We start from the raw sequence: 18,213 nt of genomic DNA on the forward strand, positions 1-18,213 counted from the left end.
AAAGCACCTTTGAGAACCCTATTGAGGAAGGTCAGAAGACCTTTTGGATTTTTATCGTGATTTTGCTTCCATTTCAAAATTAATATAAGTGATTGATCAAAAATCACAAAAAAAATCCAGCTGAAATATGTAAAAAAAAAAAACTTTCAGTGTGCTTTTTAAGACGTTGCATTTTTGATATCCATACACAGCCGTGTGTTTGTCAAAATTCATGTGAACACCACTAGAGGTCAGTATATGCCCACAGCCTCAGCTCGTGGGTTTCACTTCTGTCACGTTCGCATTTAGAAGACACTCCGGTCCATGTGCGAAAGTAAAACCTCTCCGGATTGGCTGTGGCATAGACGCGGCCATCTTATGCACTCTGTCAACACAGTGACTATCCAGCTGATAACATGATTTAATCAGCCGATCTCAGAGGGACAGCCGAGGGCGCACAGTCCGCCCAGGTACACATACGCAGGAAATCGGAGCTATATTTTACTTTAAACTGGGTTACTTTAGCGGATTGYAGTCTGTCCAATCACAGAGAGAGTCACTAATATGCAAATACGCCGTTATCGCCGTCACGTCAGCAGCACCAGAGCCGCTGCGCCGTGGTCGCCAGCAGGAGTACAACTAACAACACAGCTCCAACTTCGCCCGATAACACTCTGCCAACACTGACGCCTGGAGTTGCGCTTTAGGGGTTACTTCCAGGTAAGAAATAACACCCGTTTTTCATTCTTGTGGCAGGTTGAATTTGGACTCGAACGGTTCCGTTTCATTCAGACTCGGAGCTGTCAAATATCGGACAGTCAGTTGGTGAGGGTCGGCTCAGCTGTCTGATGACACACCGCCTATCTGAGCGTGTATCCTCCTGCCAGACACGACACCGTCGAGCAGCCGAAACTTAAAAGTTTCCCTTCAGACCAACTCGAATAGACAAGCCTCACTTAAAGAGTTTGTCTAGTAACCAAAAATAAACCTTTAAAGTAGTTCTTCCGTCTTGGTGGTTCTGGTGGTGGTCCTGAACTGACAGCGACCAACCGGGTTGAGTCAGAATGTGAACGTTATGTAAATGCAAGCAGGATTAAAACGTCGATAGTTTAATTCAATGGAAACGAAAGTCGAACTAGTTATTATCTCGGGCACCATCACGGACGACCTCTCCATCCATCTTCGGCCTCCACCAGCACCTCATCTCCCCCTCCTCCACCATGTCCTCCGTGGAAAAACGTCACGACACCTTTTGAATCCAAAGTGAAGGTTTGACCACGTGCGACGCCCCCCTCCGGACAGCTCGAGGCTGAGAGTTTACATTGTTTAAAGCCAATATCCCACGTGCATCGCGTGTCGTTTTTGCTCGGTTGCGCTTTAAAAGTAGCGCAACACATTGCCGCTTCATTGGCTCATCAAACAGCGAGCTCACGGGGGCTGAAGCCATTTCTGCAGGAAGATCAAATAAATGCTGCTCACCCCAGAGTCCAGGTCTGGTTTGTTTCGGTGTAGCTGAAAATAAACAATTTAAAAGGTTACCAAATGGGACCTGTTGCTACTTTTACATAGGGGTACATAAGTGGCTAAATTAAACCTTGGGTTCTGGAGCAGCAGTTCTTACTTTTTTATTTTAAATGGCCAGCTCTGCACACGTTAATCCCAGGATTATATTCCCAAAGTCGCGGTTTAAACGGATTGAKTTGCGCAGAAGTTGCCATTGTAGTCCTTTAGGTTCATTTGCCGTTTCAGGTCCCAGTTTTTAAGGGGTCAAATTTCTGTTGATGTGCTGCACGTGCGTGGACGTCATGATTATGAAGGAAACAGCTGGAAACCCACGAAGGAGGAACCGAGTCTGTGTCTGAAGCCAGCTGGGAGGCGTTTAATTCAGTAATGAGTAGGCATATTARTTTTAGTCTGAGTGCATGGGCAATATGACATTAGTGGGTTGCATTGTTATTCTAGAGATTTACTTTTATTCGTTTGGCTGGGTTTAATGAAAACATGAACACTTTTAGGTACAGCTTGGTGACATGCCATGATAGTTTGTCTTATTCATTTTGCTGTTTTGTTCGTAATCATTAGAAAAATACCCTCCCAGAATCTTCTTGGAGCAAAGGCAACTGATCAGAGTTACCATACCGCACAGATTTTGCCATTTGAAGATTTCCTTCTTTTTTGTCAGACCAACACCAATTCTTCRTAGGACTAACTTTAACTACTGCTGCTGGTCTTTTGAGGTCCTGGCTTTGAACATCTAAAAATAGTCTTTTGTCCATTATTGTCTCTCAAAATGGCTCAAACTCGGTTAAAATAAATACAGAAACAAATTGAATCTTGCCCCRGAGTCTGACTGAGCCTTACCACATAAATATGGTTTGATTCTAACTAGGGCACAATCATACTCATGGCATGCACGATCATACTGGTGAATGTTACAACAAAAGTTTCTTTCCGATTTGATTTCATGACACATGCCGAACTCCAGATAATCAGTTTTTCCAGCTCCGGTAAAAACATCTAATGCAACTTATAACTGCCATCTCAACAAGGTTTAACTGAAAAGTTGATTCTGGTTGAAATTTGCCGTTTTGACATTGAAACAAACTACTTGTACTTTAATTACTTTAATTTTACCATCACTTTACCTTTTAAAACTTRTGCTGCTTTAAACAAGTGTCACCTTATACATCAGCAATAAAGAGCTTAAATGCGTTCTCTTTAAAGATTTGGTCAACATTCATTGCAGAGCTGGCAGTTCTTATGTGAACAGTAATTTGGTTCACCCTACATTTGGTTTGATATACATCCCTGGTTAAAAATGGGGTAATTATATAAAAACATTCGAGCTCCATTTAATGTTAAAATGTTACCTCATGAAAAACATACCTGGATTGTTGCTTTGATTTTTCACCCAATCATTGAAACTCTTGTGGCAGACACATTTTTATGGTGACATGCAGCATTAGTTTTCCACCAGCCATGACATTGGGCATATAAACCAAAAAGTTCAGTTTCTGTCTGACCTTCTTCCATGTGATTTCAAACTGCAGGCTGGATTTTTGGCAGCCTGGCAGTCCTGCCATGTCAAAAAATGCTTCATCCCTGAGATGTCTGCGTTGTTTCTCGACATTCATGATGCTGTTAGTTCACTAATGTTATCTAACAAGCTTAYGAAGCCGTCACTGAACAGCTGCATTTATACAGAAAGTAAATTACACACAGGTGGAGTCTGTTCTACTAATTACATAACTACTCAAGACAGCTGGTTTCACTAAATTTAGTTGAWGGTCTTCAGAGTAAAGCATAGTGTTCCTTTATTATGGAATTTGTCCATTATTGACTGCTTTATAACACWGAACTCTAATGGTTCACATTACATGCCAAAATGATAAAAAGGTAAAGAAGTATGAATGCTTTTGCACGGTGTTGTGCCTTTTTTGTATTTGTATTTTTTTATTTGTGTCTTTTTGATCAAATTGAATCCTCACAGGTGTATGAGATTGGAGCAAATGTTCATACTAAATATTGTTTGGTAAATCCATCTTAAACTGTTTTCTCTCCCTCATGGACATTTTTATTAGAATGTCACTGATGTTATTTGAAAGATTGACCAAAATATTTTTTTGCAAAAAAATGTCTGGGAATACTTTCCAATGTGGGATAAATCTATTTTGCTAGTGCTAATTAACTTCTTTAGGGTTGCGGTCAAAAGGGCACACATATTGAATCTCTATTGATCGTTGTTTTAGGACAAACCCAGAGGTGTCATCACAAATGATCAATGCACATGAATCTGTCTTTTTTTCCATCATTATTTAAGTACATTAGCAAAAGAAAATGAACCTTTAAGCTTCTCACAGATGGCAAAACACTGAGGTAGCGGTGAGSTTGTGTCTGCTGTTTTTGAAAGTAAACGGCTCGAGACAAATCATAAAACCTTATCAAAATGTTATGGGGGACTTAGCATTTCAGTCTTATTGTAACTGATCACAACACGTCAAGGTTACCAAGCAAGAAGAAAGTTGTGTGAAATTAAAATCTGAATTACTGCCAAAACCAAAAACAGGAATGACTTCATGTTTGCTGCCAGTCTGGAGTCGAAGCTGAATGTGATGTTGGGCCTGTTTGTGTGACACTCCGCTTTGAAAGGAAACATTAAGACTTACTCATGTCCCTAAATGTATATTTGGTTTCTACTCAGACCTAAAATGCTAAATTAAGTAAATTAAATTACTCATAAAAAAATCTAGGAGTGGACGACTAGACTTAAAGTACATTTCTCTAACCAAGATAAAGTTCAAATTAATGTTGACCATCCAAATAATTAACATTTWAAAATTTTGGGGAYATTTATTTTTGTTAATAAATGAAAAATRCTTTGTATATGATGAGCTACTGACTGAACAAAGTAGAAATTTACAGTTCTTTTATTTACTTGAACAAGAAATACTTTCCATTAATCTAGTCGTGGTGCATGCTCACTAGCAGTAGGTTAAATTGAGTTCTGATTAATTATCCTGTGATATTTCAAAGACTGATTGCAGTTTTCTTGGAAAATTCAGATTTTATTTCAGCCCTCTGACATGTCAATCCAGATTTATATCTCTTCTGTATTTAACACTGTAGTTAAAATTTATATTGAAGGAGAAACATATTTTCTTCATAGTGAAATATTTGCTTTTCAGTAAGTTCATTTAAAAAAGCAATATGGTACTTCGCTCTTATATTTCAGAGGAAATCTTTAAGTGCTTCAGCGTCACAGGACTGTGACATTTATCCAACCAATATTCGATAAGTTTGTTCTTTATCTTCTTTAGAAAGCAGACAATCGCTTTCCATCCATTCTGTGAAATATAGAAATACATAATACAAAAAGGATAAAACTGTTGACACAGTGTCTAAGAAAAAGACTCAACCTGAGATATCTGTGATGCTTTTTTTAATCTGATTTTACAGCTAGATAACTATACATTTTAAAATGTTTATGTATAGTTTCATTCAAAGGTTTTACATATAGTCATTATGGAAATGAGTCATCATTAATATTGGACTTTAATTTCCRAATTTATACTGCTCTTTTTCTAGGGTTAAATGATTATAGAACACATAACTTTTGTGATTTCCAGAAAAAAGTATTTATATATGGTTCAAATGGAATTAAATTCATACATGACACTCAATAATATTTCTTTAGGGTTCCTTGCACCCCATTGAAACTCTTTTTGTCATCATTAGAATGTTTGTGGCATAATCKTGGAATATTTATAGTAAATTTTCAACTAAATTGGTAGGTTTCCTGGCACACACCTGGCTTTGAAGCATAGTCTACAAGCTAGATTGGTGAACAATGCAAGATTGGTTGAAATAACTTTTTTGGTTGAACAACCCATTATATCCAAATTCATCCATCTAACTCAAAATGCCACTCTTTGATAAAACAGTAATAATAATCAGGACATTGAAGACTAAGCCAGTAACCAGCWAGGACTGAAGCCCATTATAAACTGGTTAACCACTGGTGTTGGTGTCTACATGAAAGTGAATTGTACATCAATGTGGACAGAAAAGGTGTTGACCTTGAATTACTTTCATGCTCCAAAACAAACACTTCACAAGTTTGTACTAAATGCTTTCTGTAGTAAGTTTTACAGTTAAGACGAGGCAAAGATTTAGATGTTTAGCCACAATAACAAGAAGTGTGTCTGGAGGACCAGAGGTGAGATTTTCAAACCTAACCACACTGAACTAACTGTCAAGCTTGTCAGCGGCTCCTTCTTGGTGAGGGTTTGTTCTGACTGTAGTGTAAACCTCTAAAATGGAACTGAACATGTTTGGATGTTCAAACAAACAAAAAAAATTCCTTTCATTAGCGATTTATGCCTTCTGTGCATCATGGATGTCTTTTTTCAATAGAGTACAAGAAAGGCCTGTCATTTTTACAAGATGGCTACCAATAATTTTGTAGCKTATTGTTAATATTTTSACCCGCTTCACACGTCTAGAGACTTAGACTTTTATTCCCTATTTTAWTTGCGAAGTGGCTCAAACTCTGATTSTTAGTAGATCATCTGTGAATACCTATGTTMAAGTTTTCTACATGTTCTCAATTAGACTTGGGTCTGGTCTTTGACTGGTCCATTCTAACAAATCAATATTTTGACGTATAAGTTTTCATTGCAGCTCTGGGTGTATTTGTATCCTCTGTGGTTGGCCTGTTTTTGCTCCATCCACCTACCTCTCCTGTGTGTTCCTTGGTCTCCATGATGCTGTTTGTTGTTGTTCTCTAACAGRCCTCTGAGGCCTTTACAGATCAGCTGCGTGAAAAGCGCTGAATGCAAATGCATGGCACACTTTCTAGGTTTTTATTGGTGAAAAMAAATAATTTCTGTGTTGCTGTTGTAATATGACAAAGTTTTTTATGTCTATGTTTAATGTRATTTAAACTGTTAATATATTCAAGCAAAGCCATTCTTGWAGCTTCATGTYAAACATTTAAAGGGAATATGTCTGTGTTTGGGCTTCAGAGTGCAAGTCAGCATGTAATGACTGACCTGGGAAAGCTTCTGTCATCTTCCGCTGGTCTGTGGTTGCAGAGCACTCGCATGCATGTGCTTAGAGGGCCTYCTCAGCCTCTGCCCTTTGCTGCTGAAATTCTATCAGCTGTCTGCACCTCCCACACATTCTGCAGTAGCAGAGCAGGCAGCTTCAAGCCTTCCATAGGTGGGGGGTTGACGTGAGTGCATGTGTTTGTGTGTGCATATCGGTGTGTGTTTTTGTGAAAGGGTTGAGGGTACAGGAAGAGGCACCTGCTGGTGAATGGTTTACACCAGCTGCTTTGCTCTACACATGAAAACAAGTGCTGATGGATTATTRACGCAAACCGTCATTTTCAATAAATATTTATCAAAAAGAAATTGCTTCTTTTAAAAATGTTTTTTGTCTTTTTGATAGGAACACCACATAATGGAGATGCTCTAACTGTGAAGACYGACTCACTGGGACCATCTTGGATCCAGAGGTGCCCTCTGATTTCAGTCATGGACTTTTTTGACGATCCCAACCTCTTTGTCGGGGGTTTGGAAGGGCTGGATGAAGATGGTTTCCATTCAGCACCGTCGCTTGTGGATGAGCTCAATCTCAGTGCTGGTTTTGAACCCCTTCAAGTGGAGGCACTTGGCCCGGGGAAGCATCAAGAAATGATGCCACCAGTCTCTTCCCAACAAGCTGTGCCCAGTTACAACCAGCCGATGGTTCATTATGCTGGCGTTAAGGCAGAGAATCCCCTGGGGCAGGTATTTTCTGGTTCTCGGAGCACAGGTTGTGACGTGGGTCCTGAGCAACATGGCCAGTACCATAGTGCCACCATTAGCCAAGTACCTCCACCCAACGGTCTGTTCTGCAGTACTGGAAGCCCAATGTGGGGCAACCAAGACCAAAATGGGAACATGTTTCACCATGTATCTCAACAGCAGCAGCAACAACAACAACAACTTTGTCATCAGCAACTGCACAACCAGCAACTTCATGGCAGACAACATACTCAGCAGCAGCACCGTTCTGGTCATCAAGCTGAGCAGCAACAGAGAATGCGACAACAACAGCTCCAACGACAGCACAGTCATCAGCAACAGCTGCTAAACCAGCATCAACAGATTACCACAGCGAGTGTTTGCCTGCAGCAACAGCAGCATCCCACATTCTCCTTTCTCCAGGGAGGTCAGTCCAGCAGCCAGCAGCAGATACACCATTCTCCACATCAACTACCTGTAAGAGAATCCCAGTTTCATTCCAGGAGTCTTCCAGGTAAGCCTTTTTTGGAACATCAGAATGCCTCTTTGAGCAGGGCCTGCTTACAAACACGTCAGCAGCAGGGGAGCTACCAGTTGGTCAGGGGAAGTCCGGCCTTCTCTGGATCAGGACTCGAGGACTCTCACCTTTCATTCCCCATACATCCATCATCTGCAGTACACTCCTTGCCTGCATGCTCTGTCAGTTCAGCTCATGCTTACCAAGCGGCGGAGTTCCCTGCCTACCCTGGAGAGCCAGAAATACCCAGTCTCAGTCAGCAGTCTTCATGTAGGCCCATCACTACTACACCAATTACTACTACAGTGCCTAGACTGCCTGGGACTSCATGCCAGTTCCAGTCCACAGCACACGTGAGTCAGCTRCACTCTGGAACAACGGTTAGCCAGGCAGACGAGTGTCCCTTCAGAGCCTTACGCTGTTCTGGAGAAACCCAGGCAGTCTGCAAATCATCAGAGCTGTTCGGCGAGTCAGTGAGTTGCTATCCAAGCATGACAAACCACCTGCCCTCTGAGCAGCAGATCAGCTGCGGGGTTATTAACACTAATGGGTACCAAGCTTTTGGAGACAATATTATGCCATCAGAGGCCCAGGATGGAGACTTGGAAGCCTTGGATCCTCCTGACCTCCTGCCTGATCTGCTCCCCCAGCTGGAGGACGCTTTCAGGCAGCAGGACGAATCCAGCTGTTCTTGGATTGATTCCAGTCAGAAGAAAGGGCACGAAAACAGAAAACCAGCAGCTATCGAACGCAAAGAGGAGAAGGTAAAATTTTAAATTTGTTTTTATGGATCTGTCCTTAGCCGTTATGTGGTTCTCTGGCTAGATATGGCCAGGTATGAGATAAAGCTTTGATAACCTCTAATGAAATACCATGTGTACTAAGTATTTCCACACATTTAAAACAAAAATGTGTAACAATCTTATCTCTTATTTTAAACAGCAAAGCAACACTTAGTTTTATTGTTGCCAACATAATGTATACATTACATAATGACACATTTATTTTGGTTTTGATACGCATATTTAAGCATAAGTSAAAAATTTCTGCAATTTTTAGTTGTGTTCAAGTGGTTTTTGTTGACAATATTGTCTCTTATAGTTTTTTTTCTTTTTGTGAAATACAGCATAGCAAGAAGATACGAACTCATTTGTCAGGTGATCTGCTCAGCAAATTGGCCTGCAGTCAGCTGCTTGATACCCATGTCGAATTTGTTAAAAGTTATGAGTGTAATAAAACCCATCTATTTACACTTAGCCACTGTTAAGGCAGCAGTCCTCCTAACCAAACAAGTGGCAAAAGTCAAAAGTAACAACTCTGTTTWGACTGSAAGTGATCTTCAGCAGAAGCCCACTCAGAGTTAGCAGCTAAAAGAAGACATAAAGGATRAAAAAAACATAAAATGGTCCAAGAGTACTTTCTGTAAGAAGAAAACAGTAACGAGATTAGTAGAATTGTCTGAAGAAGAAAAGTGGTTAAAYAGAGAATTGCTTGGCTAGTAGTAAGCAGACTAACAAAAAAAGTAATTTGCAGAAATCCTTCATTTTCAAGCAGSCATATATTTGGTTTTACTTTGGGAAGCTTTCTTTCAGCCAGCTGACCAGCAATTTGCAGCAGCAGGTTGGGGAGCATGATGGTCTCTTGTCTCTCTGGTACTTTCAATGACTRTAAGAAGACATTAAACCCTTAGAACAGGCTGACCGAACACTGCAGAGGTCGACACCTGGATTATCACCAACTGGCCCAATCATGCTCTCAGCCCACCTTGTTTTCACTGCCCTTTAACCTATTTCCTCAACTTACATGTACGTACAGTTAACTAACATAGCAGACGAAGATAATTTTTTTAAAAAATCTTGTGTTTCATGGCACAGATACCAGTCATTTGTGTAATGTTTAACTATCCGAGGTAGAACGTGTGCCTCTCTGCTTGGAAACCTGCAATCAGTGGTGCAGTGGGGGAAGGTGATTATTAGGCGGTTCCTACAGCAGTTTGAAAGGCTTTCAACATGATAATGGTCAGTCTAGCCTGGCCTGTCTATCTGCCCTGTGCGCCGACAGCAGGTCAGGCCTGATTAGGCTAAGAGTGGCAGGAGTGTCTTCAGGACTTAGCTGTAAGCATACTTAGGGCTATATCAAGATGTGGGTCAGGGCAAGCCAGAGGCACTTGCACACAGCCTTGCTGGAGTGTGGGGGTGGTTGCACACTGTTGTGGTTGCCGCCACAGTTTCTGCGAGTGCGTGTGCATGTGAGTGCAAGCAGTAGGGAAAGAGCTTGCTGTAGGAGAGTGGTTAGCACTTGAGAGACGCGGGGGAGGGGGAAGGTTTGGAGATGGAGAGGGCAGCAGCTCATGGAAAAAGGAGAGAGCTTAGGAAAGAACGGATGGGAAAGAGATGGGGAGGAAGAGCATGAGAGAGCAAGAGACAGAGAGCGAGAGAGAACACAAGTGGAGGGGGAGGTGGAGAGAATGCATTAGCCGGCTGTAACAGGCTTCAGGCGGTTCTTGGACCTCAGTTGGCTGGTAACTTAGCAGCATCCATGCAGCTTCCCAGCCCCAGAGTGACACATGACCAGCAGCACATGCGGCAGGCATTTCATGTTCCTTTGCAAATGCCAATAAGACACCTAAACTCCAACATGTGGTCCTGTTTTAATAACTTGTTTTAGTTCTTGTATTGAAACAATAAAAAGAGAAATTAACCATYGGAAGGTTAAGCTGAGTCAATAATTCAATTCAGAAAGTAGAAAAAATTACAGAAATGTAATCATACGGTGATTACATTTCAAATAGTGATTGACTGATATGAAAATTTGGACCGTTATCAATATCCAATATTATGCAAATAATATTGGATATTTAATTTCCTGACGCTTTCAATATACTAAAATGAATGACCACATTGCTGACTTCAGCATGGCTTCTCTGCTTCAGTTAAACTCCCCACAGTCCTGTACTGTCACTGTCACATGATCAAACAAATACTGCTCCCCCCTTAAGAAAAAAAAAGTGACTACAATAATATTGGTCGATTATATCCCTAATTTTAAAGCTTTATTTATGTACATTATAGTTTACATCTGATGAAAAATTCTGTATTTCAGAAAATGAGAATAATTCCTAAGACCAGTGAAAATGTGGATCTTTGATACAGAAAAGTGGGCATACTGAAAAGTATCCATTATAGTATATCAGCTGYGTACTTGGTCAGTGCTTCTTTTGCATGACTTGCTGTATCAATAGCCCCTTTCACAAAACACCTCAAGGTGTTTCACCCGTGATTCGCCAAGTGGGCTCATGTCACGTGACCTGTATAAGGGAAGGCCGGATTCATGGATTTGAATCCGGCCTGCGGGTATGATGCATTTATGACGTATCTTGTGTACTCCCATTATGGACCTTAAACCAGATATTAGTATGTTTAGCAGTGTGAGCATCCCCGTAAAGCTTGCCAGCAGAGGGAAGAATAAAGCTCTCTGACTTTGGACTTGATAACATTGCAAATCAACACCATTAGATGGCATGGTACTTCACAATAAACCTCAAGAAACTTGGATTCTGTGCCCCTCCACTGGTTCTTTAGACTCCAGGAAACATTTTTCTTCATCTAAAGACGACCATAGACCAGGGTCTGCAACCCTAGCACTTGAGATCTACCGTCTTGCAGACTTTAGGTGCAACGTGGACTCAACACACCTGAATCAAATGAATGGCTCTTTATCAGGCCTTTGCTAAACTTGATGGCTGAAGAGTTAATGCAATCATTTTATTAAGCTGAGTTAGAGTGAGGATGCATCTAAAACTTGCAGGACAGTAGATCATGCCATTGAGTGACAGTCGAGTCCTTTTTCTCTGGTAAGGCACTTCTGATGGTATTACTGGTTCCCGAGTGGCTTAGCTAGAACAATGTGACAGCTGTTGCCCATTTCATTGGGATGTTTGTGTTTGGAGGCTCTTTGTAGCACCCTCTCAAGCTTCCCCTGTTATTTCTGTTGCTTGTGCATTTTTTTCCTATCACTTAGCTTTCCATTAAGCATGCTTGATACTGCTGGATAATCATGTCAGCAGCCTTTCCCATGATTTTGTAGGACATAAGAWAGCTATAACATTTGTGCATTCGAAAATCGTATTTTATTAATCTTATGGAATATGAAAACTTTCTGAAAAATGCTACTTTGGGCTTTCGTTGGCTGTGAGCCATACTAGAAATTACTAGAAATGAGTACTTGCAATTTGAGCAGAACCAATTAAGTTATTGAAATAACCAACTAATTTAGCAATCGATTAATTGCTAACTGGAGTATACAGACTCATAAAAAGGCAATTTGCTGAAAATCTACACAATCAGAAGAGTATTTATGCTAAAGTTACAAAAAAATACATTTTACATTAACGATAAAAACATGTTTGTCTGTAATGTTTCATCCAAAACTCAAGTATTTTAATGCATTTCTAATATTGTATAAAAAAGGATTAAGTCGGTAATGAAAAACCTGTAGAATATGCCAATTGTAATAGAACAATCGATTACAAAAAAGTAGTCATTTGCAGCCATACTTGCAATATACTTATGAGTGTATGTTTGAGTGTGTATGCATGTGTAGTGAATCTGTGCATTAGAAGTTTCATTTTTTGAACTGACTTTRAAAATTAATTACAAATTCAATGCTATTGTAATTGAAGACACCCTCTTAGATGTATTTAAACATAGACTTTTCAGCACAAATGTGTTCTCTGGCATTATATTATCCTCATTTTTTGTGTCTCTACTCTTACATTCTTTGTGTAGTAATTGCGTATGTGACTACAAGGTTGCAGGACCTGCTTGAGTGACTAATTTCTGATCTCTAAACAAGGTTTGTTTCCTGGCAGCAGACCTGCCATGTGCCGCTGCTTCTGAAGCCAGATCTGTGGCCCTGAGCCAAAACACAAGTGGTGTTTTGAGTACCCTGACTCTTTCTCAGCAGGTGACAACAAAACTCATGGTCTTCCTTTACCGGCGCGCATCCTYACTGCCCATTGACTCATCTACAGAGGTCCTTGATTGAAAAAGGACCTTGAAGCACAGCCATAYGCAAGAGCCTCCTCCCTGTCTGTGTCAACATCCAGGCCTGTGTTGATGCTTACAGGCTGACTGTGCTATTCAAGTGCACTGATGTGTGAAGAGCCTGCTGATGGCGTGTTTGCTGAACAGGCAGGGCATCAGGGGAAAGCGGCCCACTCTCCTCTCCCCCGCAGTGAATGTGACTAATTAGGGTTTCCAGTGACTGTAATGGTCAGCTGCAGATGTGATGAGCAACCAAGGCTCAACACTGATTGAGTGGCCCAGGTTTCTGTGTTGTACAGTTAATTTGAGTATAACAGGTTAGTCTGTAGTAGCTGGTTATTAGCTTGACTCCCATGATAGCAGCTAGGGCCTTCAAGCTCGCCTGAAGCAGTGAAGCGATACTCTGCTGGRCCCGGTCCTGGTTTGTGGTGCTTATGTTCACGTCCTGTCAGTCACAAGTCTGACACTGTTRTGTGTCTTTTCAGGAACTCAGACAGGAAGACCGGTGTTGTTGCAAACTCTGCACATGTGAAATAGGTAGAGAAACTGATATTGAAATTTCATTTGTAGGGTTGCTTGTGATTTGTCATGTAGTGGCAAAAAGAAAATCAATTACTTTCTTTTATTTTTAGGGTTTTAATTGTTTTMAACAATCTGGTATCAACATTCTTTGAATAAAATACATAGCTGAATGTTCATCTGAAAATCAAAGCCTRTTTTACTAACTTAGGCTTTCATTGCATATCATGAACAAATGCTAAGATGTGCACTTAAGCCTGTTGCAATATGCAATTAATCAATTAATTGCATGATAAATTAAAATGAACTTGATCATTTCTATTCTGATTATTTTTTTAAAGGGAAATACTTAAAATATATTCAAGTTCCAACGTGGAGTGTYATGTACTTAAGTTTTATTAGTCTYTTAGGCGAACTTGCTTTATTATTCCATCAYTATATTACATGAAAATTGTCCCAAAGCTATGTYATCAATTATCGCAGGAATCTGTAGGACAATTTATCCACTAGTAAAATTKATCCTGACAGGTCTAATAATGTGCCACCTTCTGTATTACAAAAACAGATGACATTATGCAGTTATTGTGTTCAGAATATTTGGCATGAGTTAAATTTTTAATGAGGTAAAAATATTAATTTCAGTCATGATTGCAATTCTGCTTTTACACCTTTTTTAAATTTAATATTACACTGTAATATATTAGCAACAAAATATTCCTTACCGATTGTATTTATTAACCATATGTGTTGTTAATTAGTTTTAGAGTTTGATTCACACACAATTAAATGTGACAGTGTTTGTTTTTACTGTCAACTCATCATTAACCCCTGGGGGTTGTCAACTCGGGTCCTCATGCGACACACTTGTGCTGCTGTGTTAGTGAAACATTACAGTGCATTTTTTGTCACCTGAAGTGGAGTTTTCCYGCACTTATGTCTCACTTTTTAATTCGTTTTTCTTAAACTGTAAGGCAGCACCACCTGTAGAGGATGCCCTGTATAGTTAGGGGCAGGCGTACATTATTAAATAGCTGCTGTTCAAACTTGTGTGGGTGTTGATGCCTCCTGCTGTGACAGCACATTGCAAATCTCCTGACCGGAGGCCTTGGAGTGTGCCTGCAACCACTGCAGGACACAGGAGGCTGCAGCACCTCCTCTCGCACAGAAAGAATGTGCTGCCCTTTCTGCAGCAAGGGGCTTGCAGTATTGGGGAAATTGCCAAAATTGTTAAAGGAGTCCTGTTCATTCCAGTGTCCTAGTAGAGTGGGCATTGAGAATTTCTGCTTTTTTATATTTGTACAAAATAGGCTAAAAGCAAAGTTATAGAAATCTCTGCAATGAAGCTAGCTGGTGGTCATTTAGTTTTTCACATCTTTTCTCTAATATTTCCACCGAGACAATTTTGTTCTTCTTGCGAAGGAAAAGTTGAGTATCCTATTTTCAGCCAACTAACTGGAAATGCACAACAGGGAGTGGGTAATACTKCATTACTCTATACTTTGTCTAGACAGAGAAACTCTGTTTATTCTTATGCTTTTTCTGGTATCTCATTAAAATGATTTTGAAGTGCAGGAATCTTATGATGAAAAACTGCAGCTGACTTAAAACCACGACCTATTAAAAACCACGACCTGTTAAAACTTTTGTATAAATAGTAAATTACTTGATTAAAAATGTGTATATCGCAAATTCAAGCTAACAACAAATAAATGCTTCAGAAAATCATTCCTGTTATGATCAATATAGTAGAATATTTTGGAAATAATTGCTTCAAATTACAAAAWATAATGTTATGCATGTTTGTTTGAATGTTTTTTGCAAAACTACGATATTACAAATTTATGCTATTTTTACCRAGGTTTGTCATACTGTGACAGTTTGTTGCAAAACGAGAAAAAATGGTGAAGGAAAGGCATAGACCTCCAATTTTTTTTTGTCGCCTTGCAGAACAATGACTGACATCTCCATTTTGGTTTGACAACTGATCCTCTTTTTGGGTCAGTTCTGTATGTTTTGTCTTTATTAATGTATGTGGTGTATAACGTGTCTGAATCGTCTGAGCTAAATATGGGTGCAAATTAATCTTAGCCCCAAAGGTGAGATAGAAACTGGTTTTAGTGATTTGTAGGACATCAGTGGCACATTTAAAACATTAAAATGGGAGTTTTTCTTGTTACTTACCCAATCAACTCTGAGAGAATCCTGAACATTGAGAGCACTGCTGACTGTGTCTTGCTTGACCCCCATTTGCTGTTCCACTTTATAAGATATAACCTTAATGTGACACACTGCCTTAAAAGAACAAAATCTTTTATTACTGCAAGTCAGTAAATCAAGTTTAAATCTTACACTGGTTCTTCACAGCAAAAGTCTTATCTTCTGTCTGTTTGCAGCTATAACAGACCAAAGGCATAGCGAGCAGCAAACGGCACACCTGCTCTGTCAGCACCGCCAGTCACTTGAACCGCATTCCCATGTGACTGGCAGCTCTTCATTCGCACTATTTAGTTTTTCTTCATCTTTTTTGTGTGGACAGATTGGTAGACGCCTACCTTTGAACTGATGCTGGAGGAATTGCTTTGAGTGCATCACTGCATCTGTCCATGTACGCTTGCTAAAATGCTACATGCTTGTATTTTTAGTTTGTGGAGGTGTTGGAATACTTGGCTTTACCCTAAATATCTCAGCAGAATAAGATAACCACATAAATTAACTGGCTCTGCTTTTTTTTCAGAAAATCTGCAGTTGATTATACAAACTGATTACTCTTGATGGTAAAGATCTTTGGTGGAAACATGCAAACTACCTGAGGCTCATCTTAATCCACTGCAATATCATGAAAACCTTATTTTTAATAAGATCAAATCAAATTTGCCACACACATTGATGTATGTTATCCATTTAGGACCCTGACTTTCAGATAATGGAAAGTCAAGTGGAAGGAAAAAAGATGTATAAGCAACAGCAGCACTGCAACCCAGAGCGAACTGCTACATTCTTTGTGCTTAGCCAGTACTGAGATCCTACACCAGAAACTGGAACATTGTTCCAAAGTCGTCTTTTCAGGTAAAAGTAGATTTTGAATTTCATTTGGAAATCAAAATAAATGCTTGAAGCATGTCACTTCTTGTCACCCTGTAAAAATATCAGTCATATTTTTTAAATTCAGTTTCTGACTTTAGCTTTACAGTGATATTTCAGTTAACTGTGTGTTGCATTAAGAGCAGCTGGGATTATTGTGGATAAAAGCAGCTCCTGAACTGAAACCCGGTTGCTGAAACGCCACTGTTGTCCCCTTCTGTTTCGTTGAGTAAGGTGTCGTCCAATTGTTGCCATTTTAGCCTTAACCYCTTTTGTTCTGCTGCCGATCTCCATTGTTTCACACATTGATGTGTGTTACAGTGACTGTTGCTTTAACAAAGAGCTCTATTTTCTTTCTTGCACTGCTGTTGAATTGTAGGGTTAGTACTTTTCATCACAGCAAAGGCTTCACATGTAAGAATGCCAGCGGCTGCTGTGCTGAGCAAAATAGAAAAGAGATGGAAGTGGCGACTGGTGGACACTGATGGATACTGATGGCCTGGGCTGCTGTAGCCACTAGAGACCCCCTGGCAGTGACAGTGAGCAGGTGCCTCATCACTGCCTGTCTGCATCGCTTCCTTAGATTTATTTCGCTGGGTATTAGTTGCTTTCCCCTCTCCTTTTTTTTTGTGTTGACCTCTAAAATTAAAAATAAAAATAACACCATGCTTGGGAAGGTTGGGAGTTTATTTCTTTGAACTAATTTTGATGTGTGGCAGGGTTGCTTTTTTTTCTTTTTTAATATGCTGGAAGCTTCTGCAAGTCCTGACACACCAGCAAACCAGACTGGGAGGGTAATGCCATAATCAGCCCTGAAACTTGACACTAAGCATCAACACTGGCTCTCACCCCAACACCCTCATGGGCTGCACACCAACACAGGAACATTCTGCACACTCACACTCCTGGGAAACCTGCTGTTTCTGTGGCCACATGGTGGTGAGCTGACTTATTCACACACTTTCTCTCTCTGCTCACCTCCCCCTACGTCCCCAGATCCCTCCCTCTTAGTCTGTCTCTCTCTCTTGCTCTCTGAAGCAGTCTGTCGGTTTCATCCGGCCTGACCGTCCTGTCTGTCTGGAGACCTGCCAGATGAGGGCGGAGGCGGGGGATAGCGAAGGGTCAGAGGTAAACAGGAAGTCATGAGGGTTTTGCTTTGGGCGGAAGGGGAGGGCTCAGAGCATGAGGGGAGGAGGAAGTCATACTTGGGGAGAGTGTATCGGGAGCATGTGGGAACGCTGCCAGCCCCAACTTTACAGTAGGTCTGAATTTAAACCGAGTTTTTCTGCTGCTTTACTTCCCTTTCTGCTCTCTTTTTGCCACCTTATGTAGAGATCAAGTGTCTTTGAATCATTTCTTTTTCGGAGTTAATCGGTTGGGGTTTGTTTGGACCGTAAATAAGCATGGAAGCGTTTCCTGCATTTGTGTGTGCGACTGGAATGTGATACTTGTGACATGAAGCAAGCTCCACGAACTCGAGTTAACCTCTCACTGGCAGACGCTAAAGCTGAACCACAGCAGCGCCTCTGATTATGCCACAGCTTGATTTGAACAAGAAAGGAGRAGAAAAACTTGTAGATTAGCTCTGAGCTGCGCGCAGTAGACTAAACCAGAAACACGAAGGTTTAATGACCTCTTTGTCCTTGTGTTTTTACCCAACACAGTGGGTGAAGAGTGTGAAAACATTTCAAATACACTCTTAGATTAATTTCAGTAGATGTTAAACTTGTGGTAAACTGTGGTGCTCCATGTGAACTTCTGTTCCAGTTGACATCTTTCTGTT

General features: G+C 40.4%; 1 protein-coding gene across 6 annotated transcripts in view; it reads left to right on the plus strand.

Moving 5' to 3' along the window:
• The first annotated feature begins 409 nt into the window (after positions 1-409).
• The window catches only part of chd9 (chromodomain helicase DNA binding protein 9), a 90,100-nt gene continuing 72,296 nt past the window's right edge, over positions 410-18,213 (plus strand). For 5 of the 6 annotated variants that reach the window (XM_008405563.2, XM_017304000.1, XM_017304002.1 and 2 more), the window contains exons 1-2: positions 410-699; positions 6,931-8,549. In XM_008405563.2, coding sequence (XP_008403785.1) covers positions 7,017-8,549 — 1,533 coding nt within the window. In that variant the 5' untranslated portion in view covers positions 410-699; positions 6,931-7,016. Of the gene's footprint in view, positions 700-6,930; positions 8,550-17,597; positions 17,689-18,213 lie in introns of those variants that run through there. The other variant, XM_017304005.1, reaches the window with a different exon arrangement.

This window comes from Poecilia reticulata, linkage group LG3 (genome assembly GCF_000633615.1).
Source record: "Poecilia reticulata strain Guanapo linkage group LG3, Guppy_female_1.0+MT, whole genome shotgun sequence".
Classification (NCBI taxonomy): Eukaryota; Metazoa; Chordata; class Actinopteri; order Cyprinodontiformes; family Poeciliidae; genus Poecilia; species Poecilia reticulata.